Source organism: Diuraphis noxia, unplaced genomic scaffold, assembly GCF_037042655.1.
Source record: "Diuraphis noxia isolate RWA-SAM2 unplaced genomic scaffold, SU_Dnox_SAM2 contig0005, whole genome shotgun sequence".
Taxonomy (NCBI): domain Eukaryota; kingdom Metazoa; phylum Arthropoda; class Insecta; order Hemiptera; family Aphididae; genus Diuraphis; species Diuraphis noxia.
This window is the reverse complement of record NW_028301715.1, coordinates 3,354,218-3,373,747: the sequence shown is the minus strand read 5'-3', so window position 1 is coordinate 3,373,747 and position 19,530 is coordinate 3,354,218. Positions and strand designations below refer to the sequence as shown.

The window sequence follows — 19,530 nt, the reverse complement described above, 5'->3', positions numbered from 1 at the left end:
GTCGAGAGTAAATCGATAAGTCCGAGCAGGGAATATGGTAATAACTGTATCAATAATAATAGGGTACCATATTTCAAGTACGGACGTACTTAAGCACAGACCCTATATGGACAAGAGGGCTTAGATTTTGGAAACATTTTGTGGGAGGAAAATTTAAGTAAATCTATCGAAGAAACATTTTCCGTAGGACGCATACCACTTAAAAGTATTAATTAGGTATTTACCTATCTATTAGAATAGTGAATTACTACTTTAAACTAAGACATGGATATAATCTTACAGAGAAAAACATTTATAATTATAGTTTTAACTAGATAACAATAATGATCATTAATTTCAAGTAGACTATAGTTAATAGTGTTACTTTTTTGGTAAGTGGAAATAAACCTGAATACGCTACTGAAGATCATCACGAGATATAATACAGGGTGTAAAAAAAAAAAAACAAAAAATATGCTAATTAAACGTATGACAATTTTTTAAATATTATATGATACCTACGTAAATAATTTAAGAAATATTCTCATATTGGCAAATTCTCAAAAATCAAATTAAAAAAAAAAAGTTATTACATGTTCCAAATTAATTCAACCAAAAAAATATTAAAATTCTAAAAAAAACTAATTGACTTAGATATATCTTTTACCATCAAAATTGTTCTCATAATCAGATTCATATAAATAGCCTATTTTGAATTTATCCAAAAGAACTTTTATTAATTTTAAAGTTTCTTATTTTCAGTATTAAAAAATAAATAAAATTATACTTAAAATATAGCTCAAGTGTTTATGAATAGAAAAAAATTTTTTTTAATTGAATACAACCAAAGTTATCCCATACGTCAGATCATCGTGATACACCCAGTATAGGTATAAGATATAATACATTTTATAGGTCCATACAATTATATAGTGATGATATTGACTAAAGATCACACGACAGCTCTTTGGATATTTTTTTGTTTTTTTTTTCCGACACTGTCGATATCTCAAAATCCGCGTCAACTTGTTTGATCATCGTAAAATATTAAATCATTACATTCGGTTTATTGTGAGCATTGATTTTTCAACGACGTCGTCGTCGTCGTTGTTGTTTTCGTCACAGGTCCACATACAATATTATTATATATTATCATTACATAAAAATTATTGCACATTATATATTTATCTCGACTAATGCGTCCGTACTGAATAATAACAACAGCAGTCAGTGTTCATGACGTGGGTTTCCGATGGCACGAGTTACACATCGTACTCGACAAATTATTATGGTATATTTATAAACTGCACAGATCGATCGCCCGGAAATGCAGCAACCGAATCGTAACTCTTGTTTTACGAGAACGCCATAAAAATATATATTATTATTATATGTTCCTACGTTGAATTATATATTGTATTTCGTATTTTGATCAACGTGACATTATATAATACACTAAATGGTAAGTTGGTATAACTCCAATATCCACGACATATTATGTTCGTGTATATATCATATACGACGGAATCGATCGAATCCCCGTCACACGGGTTATTTATGTTGGTACCTATTACGCCATTTTCTTAATAATTATATAACCTCCTGTTCGACCTTTCGCACGTGGGAGGGGTGTACGATCGAAACTCGTTCGGGGGAGGATCTAGAGGACGCGAAGAGACTTGAACGGAACATTTAGAAGTATTCCAATATAGTTTCCTACCGAAGTATCAAAACAAACACAGCTTCCCATTTTCGTCGAAAGTAAAAATATATACAGTACATGCAGAGCAGGAGTGGCCACAACATGATTAAGTCCACGAGCGCCAAATGGATAAATACAATGATTCGAACACGAAGTTGCAGGCCACCCATGGTATAGAGAGTCGCCCCCAGTGGTCGTTAGTATTATATTAAATCCCACACAAATGTTCACACTAGTTATCAACCGCATAAAGAATTAAGTAACAATACCTAGGTTGAATGGCTAATCACACAGCTGAGCTTTTTCGAGAATATTTTCATATTATTTTGCGAAAAAATACAGATATGGAGACCACTATATAAACACGTCCAAAAGTTTTACGACCCCTAAACTTGAAAAAAGGTTCTGAAAGAGATATAATGCGTTTAGTGTCTAAGAAAAAACTAAATACATCGAAACGATTTAAACGCATCAATGACATTTGTGGGAGCTGATCGTAAACCACAAAGTGCCATTACCTATATATGCGCCGCAAGTGAGTATCGCTCTAAAATAATAATATTTTATATACGACGTAGGTATAGGTACAAACTGCATAATATATTAAATCTTCTAGAACTGTTTTTTTTTTCTCGAACGGATGTGCGCCTGCAGACGCGTTCTAAAAAGCAGGTGCTGGTTGCGACCGGAAAGGGTTGCGGATGGAAGGAAGGGAGACCAGCTCGGTCGGACGTGGCAGCGGCGCCGCCGTTGGACGAGAGAAAAATTCGTGTGCAGCACTGCAGAGTATACCGACGCGCGTGCGCACGATTGAATAATATTATTAATTTTGCCGCCAAAACGAGACGACACGCGACGCAATAATATTATTATTATAATATTTCGTCGTACATGATGATAATGGCGTGTCATTATATTGTCTACGTCACAGATCCCGCCGAATGGCTGAGTAGCATTGTCTGTCATAACGTATTATATATATATGAGATGGTAAAAAAAAATTTAATTCAATATAATAATATTTACTTATCGATCACACTAACAATACGGTGCATACAATAAGGCATATAATTATAATAATAATTTATAATTAAGTATATACTACTCGCGCGTACTTCTGCGGCCGTCGACCAATGAGATATTCCCGTCAGTCATAAAAATATAGTGATAAAGTTCTGCGGAGATTAGATTGTGCGCGTTAGGTAGGTGCTATATAAACTGTTAAACGCACATCGAATAATATTATAATAACATAAAGACGATTAAAACGACGGCAGTATAACGAAATTTTCGCGATAATACTCGTAACGTACAATATTTTATAGCACTTATAACACTTACATATCGATGTGGTTTTTTCGAGGTGAATGAATACAATATAAGAGCGGGAACTATAATAATAACAATGTATTACACATCATAATAGGTCTACGGTGAAAAATAAAAAAACTATGAGACGAAGACGCACGCTCGAGTGTGTGTGTGTGTGGTAAACACTTTGGACTGTCAAGTCGGAAAAATCGTGAAAAAGAAATCTGCGGCACAATAATATATCGATAAATAATTTAATACAATAAATCATTATTATTATTATCGACAGAAGACACACACATTGAACGGCGACGATGACGACACTGCCAATAATATTATATTATTATGAGGTTTCGGCGCATGTGACTTTGCAGTGAGCGCCGCCATAGGAATTGCGCAATTATTATTATTATTATTATTATAACATACAGACAGACGTCTGTTGGGAATTATTTGGTTGAATGAAATAAAACCGTATTTTATAAACCCTTTGACGTGTCGTTTCGAGTTCTCATAAACACACTGCACACTTGCGCGAGTAGCACACGTCATTGGATATTTTATACGTACCTAAACGATAACAATTATTATCTACCCACATTAGTTGAAGGGCATGCCGTGAAAACCAGTAAAGTCCGTTTTTTAGTGTTTTACAGCAAATGAACTTAAAATATAATAATAATAATATAACGAGGTTTTCTATTGTGGAGGAATAATCGCTGAAGTCCGGAGTTTTGGTGATTTTTCGATGAATTTTATTTACAAAAAGATATAAAATTTTGAAATGAAAAAAAAAATGATAACCATGAGGAAAAATCAGGCAAGTCGGTGGATTTTGTGTCAGTCCTCTTATATTAACGTTACGATACTAAACAGATTAAATCGGCACTTGAACAGCGTGATGGTGTTCCAGGAATCCAAAAATGTAATTTATAGACGGACGGTCATCGATTCCTCGAATGTGCAAAGCTCCGCCATCGAACGATGTCTAATAATATGAAAATCATTATCCCTCCACGGTGTAGAATATAAAATAATAAATCATACGAACCGGAGAGCCGAAAATCTGTTGGCAGTCGACAAAAATATCGACGGTTATCGTTGTATATACACTATATATATACATGTACCGACTATACAATAACGTTATGTAATTATATGGTACGACATTAGCGACGGTCAAAGGCGTTTAAAAAAAAAAAAACTACATTTTTATGGCGGAGCAGTCATGGTTAATGCAATATATTAAATGCGCTTTTGACGCAATCCGAGCAGAATAAAACACAATAAGGTTCCAAACAAAATATGTACAAAAAATGTAATTTGTTTCAAGTTTTAACTCATATCATAACCATAAAGCCGTTACGTTGTAAGTTGTAATACAATTTTTAGCACGGTATATTGAATCACAAGCGAACAGCGTGTTTTTAATATAAGTGACTTTTTTCTTCGCATTAAACAAATAATAATAACAATAAAAAAAACAACAGTAAATTATAAACATTTATTTTTACTGTTTTAATAATAGACTGAACACGAATAGTGTGACTCACTGAAGTGAAAACTTTGATTTTCGACTACATTTTTCTGCAGTAGGTTACCTATATACCTAATAGGTATATAGTGATATAAAATTATACAAAAATAGTAACTTATAAAATTAAATAACGATTTTTAAGTGAATAAATTATTAACTAAGTCTAGGCGAAAACGTTACACGAAATAATAACGACGAATATTATTATTTTGGCCACATTTCGTAAGGGTATAATATGATATGATAATATGATTAGTTCGTATATGTTATTATTACTGCGAGATAAATTAATAATTATATTCTTATAAGTAAACAATAAAGAATTTATTAAACAAAAGTGTCCAAAGTGATAAGTTATAGAAAATGTAATAGGGAAAATCAATCATCCACAAATACATTTCGGTAACTAGCTCGCAGGTTTACTCAGCGAATTTCTCTCAAGCCATAAATTGTTTAAACAATCGATGTACATATTTTAAACGAGCTGGCGCATTGTTTACGGTTTAAATTTTATTTTTTTTATATAAATATATGAGTTAACATGCGTTTCTTTTGATCGTAATATGACGATAACATTTTAGGAATTTAATGTTGCCAAACGAACTAATTATGTATCAATAATATTATGATATTATTTATTAAGACTTTCCCAAAATTAGTATGTTTAATTAAATTTAATTCGTGAATATTTAATGTGGATACATTTTTGTCGAGATTTTGAGATTGTTATTACTTAAAAATCGATTTGTTAAATTTACTTCAACCCGTTTAGTTGTATAATCAATTTAACGTTCTCCGATACTCAAGGCTAGAAATGAGAATTTATGCAAAATATGCAAAAAGGTCGCTTAGTTTCATACTGCACACATATAATATACAAACCATGTACTTCAGTATCAGACGACAGACGGTATAACAACTATATCTGCTTGCCTGATGTACTATATAATAAAATTTGAACAGAACGAATCGTAAAAAGATTACTCCGAACTGAAAAACGACATATTACGATGCTCTACTTCTAAAATTTAAACAGAAATACCATTAATTTTTATATTATTTATTAGTTCGTCATGACGACGCATTGTCTTAAATTTCATTCGAATCAGTTATTAAAATAAAATATGGAAACTGTCATAAACAATGCAACTACGGTCGCTTTAGTTATAGTAAATATATTATGTATAGTCGCTTTAGTTATAGTAAATATATTATGTATAGTCGCTTTAGTTATAGTAAACATATTATGTATAGTCAGTCAAAAATACTTGCAAAGCAATAATAGGTAACTATTTAGGGTATGCGTTTAAGAGGGACGTCGAGCCTATCGTAAAAGGCAAAAGTTGTTAACTTGGCTTTCCTTTTTGGTCTTAATTAACTTTTACCATGCTGTAGACAGGTTACCAATATACAACCATCAATTATAATTTATTTATTATTAATTATTTTGTAATTTATAATCAATGATCCAAATAATAAAAGATGAAAGAAAGGAATATTTATAAGCACAAAAGCCCGTTTACAGAGTCCTGACTGCACCTATAGATCGAAAAGGATGCAAAATGTTTAATGAGGCGTTTCAATATTTTCTGAAATACTAGAAACGCTTATTTATTTGTATAATAATTAACAATACTAAAAAGTGGGAAACAATATAATACAACCATACGACAATAATATATGAAGCTATCAGTACCTATATAAACCTAAAAATTATAACAACAAAGTATATTAATATTGCCTTAAGATAAAGTAATATGTATTTAAAATGGTCTATCAAATATTCCGAATTTTAAAATATTTCGTTTAATAAGCGAAAATGTTAGATGAGCATATCATCCATAAGCAACGTTGGCTAGAAAAAAACTTTATTGTGATTTTGGTTTAATGAGAAAGTTTAAGATCGTAAATAATTACCTAAGGTGGGCATTAAAACAAAAAATGTCCTACTTTTTTTTTTTAATATGATCAACGTGCATAAAATAAAATTGGACTATCACGGGCTCTTCAAATTATAATCAAATATACATGTATATAAAAAAAATGAGAGAATAAAATACGACAACGGATTTTTTTTTAAGTCAAGTTTCAATAAATTATGTAACAGAGTCGTACCTGCACTCATACCTGTAACGAAGAAGGAACGGTGTATTAATCATCACAACGTAGCCAATTAATTTGAATCATGTAGCTAATGTATAAATCGAGAAATAAATGGTTTAAAAAAAAAAATCGGTTTTTTTACAAAATTAACAGTTCCAAATCTTAGTCCAAGATATCGTGATTGATACTCCGGAATTAACATTTTTTAAGATTTGAACGCAATACAAGTATATAAGGTGGGTTTCCTCACCCTATGTGGTGGACAGCGTACACCGTTGCTTCGGGCTATAACTATATATAGGTCACCACAATGTGTAAACACTGATCGGATATCCTAACCTAACCTTTAGTAAAATCAAGTCACACCATGCGGTGGATGTACGACAATATTAAAAATGATTCAGAGATATCAACTTTGAGTATGACAACTTACAAGTTTATAATATGGTCTAAAATCTGAACAACTGCGGTTATTAAACATAATATTTCAAATCAATATACTTAATTATTATATTGTTTAAACGCATTCAAGGTTGACGTTATGTGGGTGACGAATGGATTAGCTAGCGATTTATTTGTGTCCTGTTGAGTACATATTGTTTCAAAAACAACATTTTTACATGACACTGTTAGGAGGTCCAGGTAAGCACTGCTTAACACCAATAACTACACCCTTGCAAAAGGTAATACTGTCACAAATGTTTTTGTTTTTATTATTTTGCGTATAAATATATGTAATTAAATACAAACAACCAGGTGGGTATTCGCCAGCTAGATTTTTCAGTTATATTACGGACTGATCAAAAGTTTTGCATCGCCATTTCAAAAACCGAAATTACGTCTCCGAGTGATCGATGATATTATCAGTTACTGAGTGCCTGCAGTGCAAAGGGAGGAGGATTGAACCGGATAACTCGGATGACGATATGCGATGGAGAAATATTACGTTAAATAACAATATACTCACTGACGATTATATAATAGAATAACGAGACGAAATAATCGATTTGTGATTTCGTGCAGCAGCAGAGACAATATTAACGATGGGACGAAAGTGTTCGACTTTGACGGAGTTTGCGCGTTTAATGCGAAATCATATCGCCGTAGTTCTGTCAATATCAAGTATGAAAAATCGAGTGGACAACAAACAATAATTGTCTTCGGTCATCGGACGGAAAAATCACTACGCGGCGGTCACTTACTGCGTTCGGATGCATACTGGCCGGGACTACATAATATTATTACTATATTGCGCGTCGGCGGGCACCGTTCAGCGCCACAACTACCGGTGACGGCGGCGGCCACGTGGGAAACGCGCCCTTCGGGGATGACTCAACAGCAGCTATCGTACGCACAAACCATAATATTCCACATAATAATATAATACGGCGTAGTATGCGCGGCGGACGTATTATTGTATAGCATAATAGCGGTTACTACCAGTGTAGGTATTTCTGGTTTCTGGTTCCGCGTCGTGTACTAACAACTGACGTCTGGTAACGTCGTCGCGTTTTTATGAATGAAACTCGAGACCAGACGTTCCTCGACGAAGGGGGTCCGCTCCCGAGCTCGGCATTCGATTATTCCCCGTTCCCGGTCCGACGCGTATTTTTTTTTTCATTTTCAGACGCACTGCGGCTCGCCGACCGGAACGACGGTCGCGTCGTAGTAAGACGTGTTGTACGCACGTCATGTCCGATAGGTATAATATTTTTTTATTTATAATATTATAATATTACAGTGTTCTTGTTGTGGTGGTAGTGTTATCGTATAATTATAATTTCGTTATTCACCGTCGTCGACGGCGAGCGCGCGCCCAAACAGCTGACTACGTGCGTTGCTGTCTTGCTGACGAACCCTCGTGGTTTACGACGTGATCATGTAGAATACGTAATATTTTAATATTTACTATCGTTGTTGTTATGATTACGCGTAAAACCTCGTGTATTGAAATACAATTAATCGTGATAAAACGTAAACGTTACATTTTTTTTTTTTTTTTTTTTTTTTTTTTTAGTAAAAGAAACTTTGTAAACAATTAGCTAAATGTTACATTATATTACTGTATTATTACTTACGGGCAACACTTGAAACTTTCTATACAAAAAAATATTAGGTAGGTAGTATAAAAGTGACGTCGGCGGTATTTCTATGGTTTGAGTTGAAAACCTAGCGGCGGAGGTCCGTTCTGGGGTTCCGTCGGAAAACGCGGCGACGGATATTGCGCGTGGGTCGCGCGATCTTGTCGTGGCGGGGGACGGACGAGCGGCCACAGTGGACGTCGGCGGGAGATCTCGCGCTCGCACTGTTGTAACAGCATCGCAACCGCCGCTACTGCTGTCGCCGTCGCCACCGCCGCCACCACCACCACCGATGATCCGACGCGCCGACGATGTGTGCGCGCCGTGGCGTTTCGGTGGGATTTTTTTTTGAATGTCGTCGTCGTCGTGGCCGTCGGGCGATGTTGCGCATGCGCGACATTGGCCCGACGACGAGTGGTGTCTACGCGATGAGATGGCGATAGGTGTGTGGAGGGGAGAGTTAGACACCGCCGGTAAGTTGCTCGGCCACGGTTGGTGATTGATGGGCGGTGGGGGGGGGGGAGGGAAAGCGCGTACGCGTGGTGCAAGGAAATCCCGTGCGGAACCCGACGCGATTGCAGACGGACCGCCGTCGCGGTCGGGTCGCGCGCCGGATTTTTGTTACGATGTATTATTTTGCTGTACAATTCGATGTAAATAATGCTTAGGTGGTCATGTTTGTCACGCGATGAACGCCGAAAGAATTCGTATGCCTATTTTTACTAACCATCACTACAGAACGATTACGAAAATACAACAAAAACTAAACAGGAACAAGGATGAAGCGATGCAATCTTGAACTGGAGGACACAATTTTGGAGGAGGGTAGGTTGTGAATTTCACTCCCTCACAATCTATCAGACTTTAATACAATACGAAATGAATAATATTGGTAGCGTAAGAAAAACTTTAAAATGATATTATGATACCTACATTTTATTGAACGGCGAATCTTGCTATTTTGAATTTTACAGTACTTCGAAGAATTTGTATACGAAATGAACTGATTTTCCTGTCCTGTTCTTGTTCAGCATTAAATTAACGTATTTATGTACGTCAGATTTCCCATAATATATTTCATATTATTATGTTGGTTATTTAGATTAGGTTAGGTTAGGTCATCAGTCAGCACTTAAAGCTTATCATTACTATCCATTGACTATAAAATGTGTGCAGTAAACTATATCTATTTGATAAGCTAATTAATAAGAGCTTATCAACATTCGATATATCTTCGTGAATTATAAAATATATTTTGAATCAACAGCTCGGTGTCACAAAGTTTCGATAACATGTTGAACTTTTGTTTCGGTCTCTCGAGATTTTGAAATCTCAAGGTTCCAAGTACATATAGAGAGTTTTAATTATGTACACAATTATTGCAAGGGGACCGAAAAAACAAAATTCGGTCATTGGAACTTCGAGAATTCCAAAGTATGTTTTGAAATATACGATTCATATTCATATAATGAATGGGTAAATAGATACTAGCTGAACATAGCTTGTTAGTTAGCCTGTGTTTATCTATTAGCTAAATTAGCTTATACTTTATCAACTAGACATTATAACTTTATCTAATCTGTCATAAATTTGAGTCAGTGAGTCATAATAAGCGGCGGGTACCGGATGCTTCGACAAACAGCAAAATTCAATATACCGAAATAATTCAACATGTAAATCTAATGCTCAATGAGCACTGCTGACGGATCCAATTGAGTACTCCTCCACATAAGACTTTTATGACTTTCGCAGTGCGATAACGGGAATAAATTATAATATATAACAACAATCCAAATAGTATGCGATCCCCGTCGGACGGACACGGTTGCGCAGACATGTAAAATGATACAATTTCATGATAATAACATAATATTAATGCCCGATGCGTTATTGTATAATAAAATGAAGTGCACGACGACAACGTTATCGAGAGTATTATTATTAATAAGGTTTTTCGCATCTCACTATAATATAATATAATATAATATGTACGGCCATTACAATATCACATTGTACAAAACATTCCTCGGTGATTATTGTCGTTCGCCTGCGATTACAATTTTTGTTTTCGGATGGTCATGGCCGTTGTCGTCGACGACGTCATCACATCATCGTCATGTTCGTCGCTGTGGTCGCATATTATAACAATCACATTAATGTATGGACATAATTATTTGATCACCGCCCGTCGACCGCTCATCGCGTTTTATCTTTTATAATATGTTAAAGGCGACACATGCAGAACTTTCACACGTGAGATTACAACCGTATATAAATGTGTGTGTGTGTGTGAAATAGGCGATTTGACTGCTGTAAACAAATTAATATTATTGTTAGGCATACGCCTTTGTAATTTTTGCGGTATTAGTGGTTAATTTCGTTTATTTTCAAGTCCGAATACCGCTCAGCTTTCCGCAACAACAACGACCAAGCACGACTATATGAATGTTTCATTATTTTCCTTCAGTCAACCCGATTACGTTCGCTATTAGTTATTAATTATAGAATTCTGGGAAAATAAAATAGAGATGATGGAATAACTAAATAACTAAATAATAATAATATATACGAACAGCAGAGTATACTTATAAGTTAGTTATTAGGTCAGTGCTAAAAAAAATAAATCCAACTGTAATATGATGGCATTTTATCAACATTGTTGGTATATAAATCTGCTGCAGCCGATCAGATAAATATAATCACTAAACATTTTATTCATCTCTAAAAAAGTCTATACACCGCTGCAAAATGCCGAGTCGCTAAACATGATTTAATTATGAATGAATCGACACAGGTAAGCTATTTGATAATGGTCACTCAAACGTGATTTAGCGGCCAACGATTGGTTTGTTAAAAGTTATAGAGAACGAATCGATTTTTTATACGACCCGAAGGCATGGACGTGTCACGTGTGTAGTAATGCAATTTAAAAGGCGAATAATCGAATAACATTATATTCACTAATGCGGCAATATGTCGTAGTGTTATTAACGACGGTGTGGATGTAGATGAAAAAAATAGAAAAAAAATCAAATCGGCGGAATTATGTATGCATAATATGTGATGACGACTGCACTGTTGTGCGTGTGTGTGTTTGCTGTGTACCAACGAGGAATCGTATAAATAAATATTATAAAGTGTGTGCGTGTTTAGGTCGATAAGACGCGACTCGTTAGGGAAAAAATCATATTGCAAATGTACACACACACACACACACATTCGCGGTGGTGTTTGCCGACGAAAGAGACGCAGAGGTGAAATTATAATAAAGAGAGCATACAAATAAGGTGTCAAGTATATAAACTTTATATGTGTGTGTGTGTACGCGCCCGTGCGCGTGCGTGTGCGTGTATTGAGGCGTTTCAGCCGACAACGTGTGCGCGCCACGAAAACCGTACGTGATGACGTTCTACAAAGATTCCGAAAGTCTTTTCTCTGCTGCAGTCATTTTATATACAAACATCACACGCGAATTTCTTTGAATCGCTGTGCAGTATATAATGTACACACAGATTCCGTGCGAAGAGTCGACTGTCAACAGAGTTTGAAATGATGTTATTGCGAGGTATCCATTTATAATAATAACACATAATAATAACACATAATAATAACAAATATAAGCAGCAACTTATTTTATTTTAGTAAATACGTGTGTGCGTGTGTGTTGTATCATAATCGCATAATACAATATACGTAAACCTTGTGATGTGTACATGGAGCCGAGATGCGCGCGAGTTCTTTAGGTATAATACAAGTTAAAAAGTAGGAACGTCGATCGATCGAAACTCCGAGCAGCCATACAGGGCGTTTCGCCTGAAATCATACTCACCCCTTTCTTTTATTCAATTACGCAATATTGTTCGAAATCAGATTTTTGAATTCTTAAACATACTTATCGAAGCGACCACAATTCGAAATTCACGAGATTTTTGTGCAATGGAAACACAACACTTCCGTTTTTCATATATTATGATATATCCTTTTCTTTACTTAAAGCTATATACTGTAAATAGTTTAGAGGATAATTGTTTGAAAATACTGACGGATAAAATTCAAAATTAGAACCAGTAGTTTTTGAGTTATTAAAATATATGATATAAGGACTAAGGGTAATTATAATATAAGTTTTGAAAATTTGGTCAACAGGAGACTATTATTGTAACTTGAAAATTTTAGTTAGAATATTAATTATCCAGTAATTAATCCATCAACATTTGTAATGTTTGTAAAATTGGTCCAAGTATAATAAATAATAGATCCAATATTACATCAATTTTTTATTTTTTAAAACAATATTATCTTAGAAGTATAAAAACAAACAATTTGACTGCCGAGAGAAACTACTCGTTCGAATTTTGAATTTGTTACAACAAAATTAAAAAAAAATATATATTTATATCAACTGAATAATGTACAGTAAAAAGGAGTAGGTAGATGAAGGAGTATTTATTTGAAAAACAGAAGTTTTTTGTTATGCCACAGGAACATAATATAATAATATATATATATATATAATCTTTAATTATTATGTATAAAATATCTCAAACATTTTATAAAATATTCGAGCCTTAAAGTTTAATGTATATTCATAAAAGTTCCAAAAATTGGAATAATTAGATTTCATGTTATTATTAGATAGTCTAAAAATTGTGATAAATACGCGTTTTGGCGAATCTCCCTGTATACATGATATAAAATATCTGTACCCACGCACACGCTAGGCGGAAGGAAAATCGTTTCCTGATACGACTACGTGATGTATGTATGTTATTATCATACGTAATACGTACGCCACCAACGCACGGGATTGTTATTATTTCAATGTACAGAAACCATATTATATAGGGTGATTCACCAAGTGCACTCACTCCCATATTGTCATCAACAATAATATACATTTTATTCGAATTCCGATTTTCGAATTTTCAAGTACATATCTACTTAAAGACTACGTTTTTAAATACTTATAGGTACGTTTATTATACGATTTATATAAGGAGAGCTGCGTAGCGATATAAACATTTTTTTTAATCAAATTAAAATCAACTTTAAAAAAAAAAAATGTTTGGGTTTAGGGTTTATTAAATAAAAAATAAAAAAAAATTAAAAATGTGTTTTTTCTTAACCCACAAAAGATGCTAATAAATATAAACATTTTAAACAGTCATATAATAGGACAACGGTAAATAGGTAGGTACACAAACTAACCTTGTCTCCATTAATCACACATTAGTTTAAAACCACAAAAGGTACAGTTTAGAGGATATTTACTTGCAACCTCAATACCTACGCATAAAGTTAAATATGCTCATATATTATACAATTAATTCGTTTTTCAAAATTGACTTTGAACTAACCTGGAAATTTTCTAAAAAAAATATCATCTGATTAACGATTTACCGATGAAAAATGAAAAAACGGCGATTCTCAAATTCTAAGTAGATATATGTATAATGCTGTATTTTTTTCAGTTGTACCGAAAATCACAATAAATTTGTACTAATTGTTGTTGGACTATCGAACGAGAATAATCAAGTCACCCTGTACCCACACAACTATGTATATCGGCTGAAATATGACTTATGCGAATGTTTAATATAATCGAGCACGATGGTCCACTGCAGTGTATAATACTATTAACGTAATAATATAATTATTATCTACACGCAATACGAAATGTAAACAACAACGGCGTGTTCGTCGTGAGATCTATATAATAATATAATATATTATAATACAGACGCCGACTACGTCAGCGAGTGTTGGCGAGGGTGAGTTCTATATTTACGAAACATTTACTATAAATAATAATAATAATAATATTTATAGTGTCGTATATACTGTCTCCCCCGGGCCGTTTTACGAGTGGTATGGATTTTGTACTTAATAATATTGTATTTATGATATTATTACGTATATATTATGGCGTTAAACAGCACAACAAAAGTATCAAACATTAGGTTAAAGTTTAACAAACGATTTGCTCCACAGACTATCTAATAATAAGTGTTCCATTTGCCGTATACCTAACCCACTACATACGACGAAATGTTAAAATGTGTTAAGATAGCAATAATATATATAAATAGGTACGATTATTGCTCACATTTACACCGCCGCGCGCCGTGAGGGATACAATAAGTGCAAATATAGTATAATGTGCTATTTTAAACGATTTCAGCGATAATTATTCGTCCGCGGCCATCGGACTTGCAGTATACTGTACCTTAGTCAATGGTCAGACTAGACCCGACATCGGCCGAATATTTTTCGGGCACCATCTGCCGAATTATCGGGGAAAAAATTCGTCCGATGAAAATGGTCAGACTACAACAGAATTTCGGTTGAATTCACCAGAATTATGAAATAGTCAATATATGGTTAAAGTTCTAATTTAACTAGTTACAATTCAACACTCAGTCACTATGGACGTCACTGATGAAATGTATTTATTAGACACTAATCCAGTTATAAAGTATTTGTTATTGACTAAAAAAAAAGAAAAACAGTTTTGGGTTAATGATATTTTTGAAGAGAGGGAAAAATTTGGAGAATTTCACACACTTTTCCCCAAGCTTTTAGTTCAACCGATTAAATTTTTCGAGTACATGCGAATGTCTCCTAGTACTTTTTATTATATTTTAGAAAAAATTCAACCTTTTTTAGAAAAACAATCAAATTTTAGGAAATGCATTACACCTGCGGAAAAATTAACAGTTACTTTGAGGTAAGTGCTACAAATAAAATAAAATATTATAACCTTTAAATACATTAAATAATATGTTTTATTCTTTTTTTTTTAATGTTTATGTAATTAAAACTTATATGTTAAGTATGTTTTGTATTTTAGAAAAATTAATAAAAAATAAAAAACTGGCTATCAACCTTTTTGTAAAAAATTAAAATACATTAAAAATATTCCACTGTTAATGGATTGAAAATCCTTTAAAAAAAAATCTTAAGTAAAATATGTTGAAATAATAAAAAAGAAATTTTACAACTTGTATAAGGTGTGAAACTTTGTTAGACTAATTAAATCTACTAAAACATTATAAGTACATCTTGAATGTATTTTAATAATATATTTATTGTTGTGTCCATGGTGTAAATGAACTAAGATCAGTAGCTGTCTGTGAGCCCGTACTGTGCTGTCCGCTAGATACATACTGCATGTTGTAGGTTTCATTTAAGTTTGTTAGTGTGTCAGACTGACTTTGAACATAAGGATTGAATGGCTTTGACGTGCAAGTAGATGGTCTTGTAGAGTTTTCATAAATATCACGGCGTTCCTCTTCTTCCATAAGTACTTGTTGCAACTTAATTCTTACTGATAATTTTCTCTGTTTTGGTATATCTTTGAGATGTGGTAACAAACTCATTAAAAAATGAAAATCTTCATCGTCCTTGTAATTATCACTATTTTTTGAATTATTTTTAATAGTATCGAACCGTTTAAGTTTTTGTTTTTCAATTTCTATTAAATCTGCTATCGGATCATTTTTTATTTTTTTTCTCTTCATTGATGTTTGTGAATTTGAATAGACTGCAGAAGACAGATCGGGATTTACAACTGATTCTTCGAGACGATCTTGATCTTGATCAATCTGTTCTTCTTCAGATACTATATTGTTGAACAAACTTATTTCAGGTGATGATAGCCCTTCTTCGTGTGTTTCTTTTTGAATGTTACAAACCGTTTTTCTGGGCATTATAGTGTCTTTTAAAAAGGTCATATTTTCGTAAAATTTCCATTGTGATGATAAAACGTCAGGTGTCCCATCGCCAGTATTACGTTTTTCTTTGTTGCACTCTTTTCGAAAAGTGTCTCTTAAATTTTGCCATTTAGCTTTTAAAGTTTCGCCTAAAATTATAATAATGATAATGCCAAAAAAAAAGTAATAATAAAAATTATAATACCTAAAAATAATGCTAAAAATATAATAAAAAAATAACTACATCACATTTTCGTGTTGTAATTTAGAAGTAAGGAAAAATGGTTTATTTTTTTGGAATTTTTAAGTTGTTTATTTTTTTGAAAAGTGACATATTTTTTTTTGCTTTTTTATTTATTTATATAATACGTATTTTTTTTTTATTATCGTTTAGGCATCAACAACGAGGTTATTAGCCTTAAGTTTTTAAGTATAATATGTATTATGTACAAAAATATAATATTATAATATATTAAATATAATAATATATTTACTTCTTTAAGTTGTATAGCTTGTGTTAAAGTAGAGAGTTAGCTTTTGACAATCTCAATTTTAAATATGAAAAATCAATTAACAGGAAAGAAAGATTACAGTTAAGAGAGTTTAAGACTATCAAAATAAGTTTAAGTTTAAGTTAAGTGGAAAAAAAATATCAATAATAACTTTTTTCAGAGTAAAGAAATCTTTGAAATTTAATACAATGTTCCTCATATACATTATTCTAAATTAATATACTAGAATATCAAAAACAAAATAGCACAACTTATTGTTTTACAATTTTATCAAAGATTCAAATTTTTGATATATTATTTTGTCAATATATGATATTTTTAAGAATTTTCGTAAGATGATAAGATACAATTTTTTTTTTTTTGCAAATTGTATGTTAACTATTTATAAACGTAGAAACTTTAAACTTTTAAAGAATACTAATATAATGAGATTTATAAATAAATTAAAATTATTATAAAATTTTTTTTCAAATTTTCTCGACATTTAAACTTTATAAGTAAAAAATTTGTTCCTATATAGTTTTTGGTATAACTCTTAACAGATGACTGTTGTAGATACATGACATTTTCACTAACTGTATTTACATTATAACTTTCTATACACAATACAAATTTTCAAAGTATTTTGACATTTGCTGTTTACGGACTTTTTCAATTATTTTTAGGTTTCTTTCAACTGGAATGTCATATAGGTCCTTAGCATTTTCTTTTCGTATGGCTCATAATACAATTGGAGAAATTATTTATGATACGTGCAATATTATTTGGAAACTTTTTGCTAACATTCACATGCCATTCCCTACTACAGATATGTTTTACAAAATTGCTCAAGACTTTGAGATGCTATGGAACTTTCCTAATTGTGTGGGCTGTATTGACGGCAAGCATATTCGTATAAAATGCCCAAAGAACACTGGTTCCATGTTCTATAATTATAAGCACTATTTTTCTATCCATCTACAGGGAATATGCGATGCTAAATATAAATTCATTGCTATAGATGTTGGAGCATACGGAAGACAAAGCGATAGTGGAGTTTTCACAGCATGTAATATTTATGAGCATTTGGAGGGAAATACATTTAACTTACCACCAAAAAAAACACTACCTCATTCAACTTTTCTTATGCCATTTGTATTATTGGGTGATCAAGGATACCCATTAAAAGAATACCTAATGAGACCTTATCCTTTTGATAATAATTTGGACAAAACAAAAGAAATTTTCAACTACCGCTTAAGTCGTGCTAGACGAATGATCGAATGTACTTTTGGTATTTTAGTATCAAAATGGAGGTGTTTAAAAACTGAAATACAAATTGATCCAAAACATGTTGACACAATCTTAAAGACCATTTGTTTGATTCATAATATTATTATAGACCAAGAAGGTGTAGACGAAACATTAATTTCAAAAATAAACCAGAACTTAACAAATCCAGATTTAGTTCACAATAATACATCAAGACGTAACAATCGTTCAAAACAAGAAGCGTATACTATACGAGATAAATTTAAAGAATATTTTAATGATATTGGTGCTGTCAGTTTTCAGGATTACAGAAAATAAAAAAAAAATGTTAATTTTAGTTATGTATTTTTGTAGATTATATATTCTATCACTTATTCAATACTCATTCAACTTATTCAAACCTTAACTAAATTACCTATGTATTTACATTTTACAAATTGTATAACAAAATACTGTATAATAATTAATAATCATAATATTAAATGTATTATATTATTATGAATTAAATACATTTGTCATGTATATAAATTGTAATTGTATAAATAAATATTGATTTAATACGTACTTTTGACTCCCATTTCTACAGAAATTTCATTCCACAACTTTCTACAAACGTCTCTGTTGTGGTAACATTTTGATTTGATGTTCCACAAAGGCTCTTTTTCAAATACTAAATTGATTAATTTTTCACAGTCAACCATATTTACGGCAGAATAATGAAATTTAAAATAATTCAAAATAGTATTAACAAACTATGACAAGTTACTTAACTTAATGATGTCGTAGGTAGTTGAGTAGACAGTATTGAGTTTATAGTATTATATTAATATGTAATCGTACTACTGATCAAGGAAAATGTCGAAAGGCAAATGACAAAAATTATAATTCAATGTTTTTATAAAAATAAATCCAATACAATTTATTTTTATTTTTAAAACTTCCATAATTAAATAATATACCTACATTTATATATTTTCATTTTAATTAAATAAACTATTTCTGGCCGATTCGGCCGGAAAAAACAAAATATTTTGTTTTCGTCCGGCGTCGGCAGTATACGGCCGTATTTATCGGATATAATGTGACCGGTGCAATTTAATTTCATGCTTTTATTTTATTCGGACGTTTTCGTCCGTATTCGGCAGAACGTTAATTCGGCCGATGTCGGGTCTAGTCTGACCATACCCTTACACATAAATATTATGTTATTGGATTAAACATACACCACTACAGGGACGCCGATTCGATGAAAGAGTATATAAAAACAGCATCGAAATAATAATGATATAATCATAGTCGTATAGCGGTTTCGTCAATAAGCGCCGCCGTTATTAATCTTTGC

At 32.4% G+C, this 19,530-nt stretch overlaps 2 protein-coding genes across 2 annotated transcripts in view; both read right to left on the bottom strand.

Moving 5' to 3' along the window:
- The window catches only part of LOC107164728 (uncharacterized), a 138,734-nt gene that overhangs the window by 26,878 nt on the left and 92,326 nt on the right, over positions 1 to 19,530 (bottom strand). The gene's annotated exons all lie outside the window — the stretch shown is intronic.
- Positions 15,463 to 19,293, bottom strand: LOC149054738 (uncharacterized). The gene is made up of 2 exons (XM_089229624.1): positions 18,754 to 19,293; positions 15,463 to 16,574 (listed from the first exon to the last, which is right to left on the bottom strand). The coding sequence occupies exons 1-2, from the start codon at positions 18,887 to 18,889 to the stop codon at positions 15,799 to 15,801; spliced, it is 912 nt and encodes a 303-aa protein (XP_089085750.1). The 5' UTR covers positions 18,890 to 19,293; the 3' UTR covers positions 15,463 to 15,798.

What these genes read in the sequence shown, in the direction of transcription:
- LOC149054738 (XM_089229624.1), bottom strand. Translation starts at nt 18,889, where the DNA reads ATGGTTGACTGTGAAAAATTAATCAATTTAGTATTTGAAAAAGAGCCT. An exon ending in TGTAGAAATGGGAGTCAAAA is followed by an intron (nt 16,575 to 18,753) that starts GTACGTATTAAA and finishes TTATAATTTTAG; the next exon opens with GCGAAACTTTAAAAGCTAAA.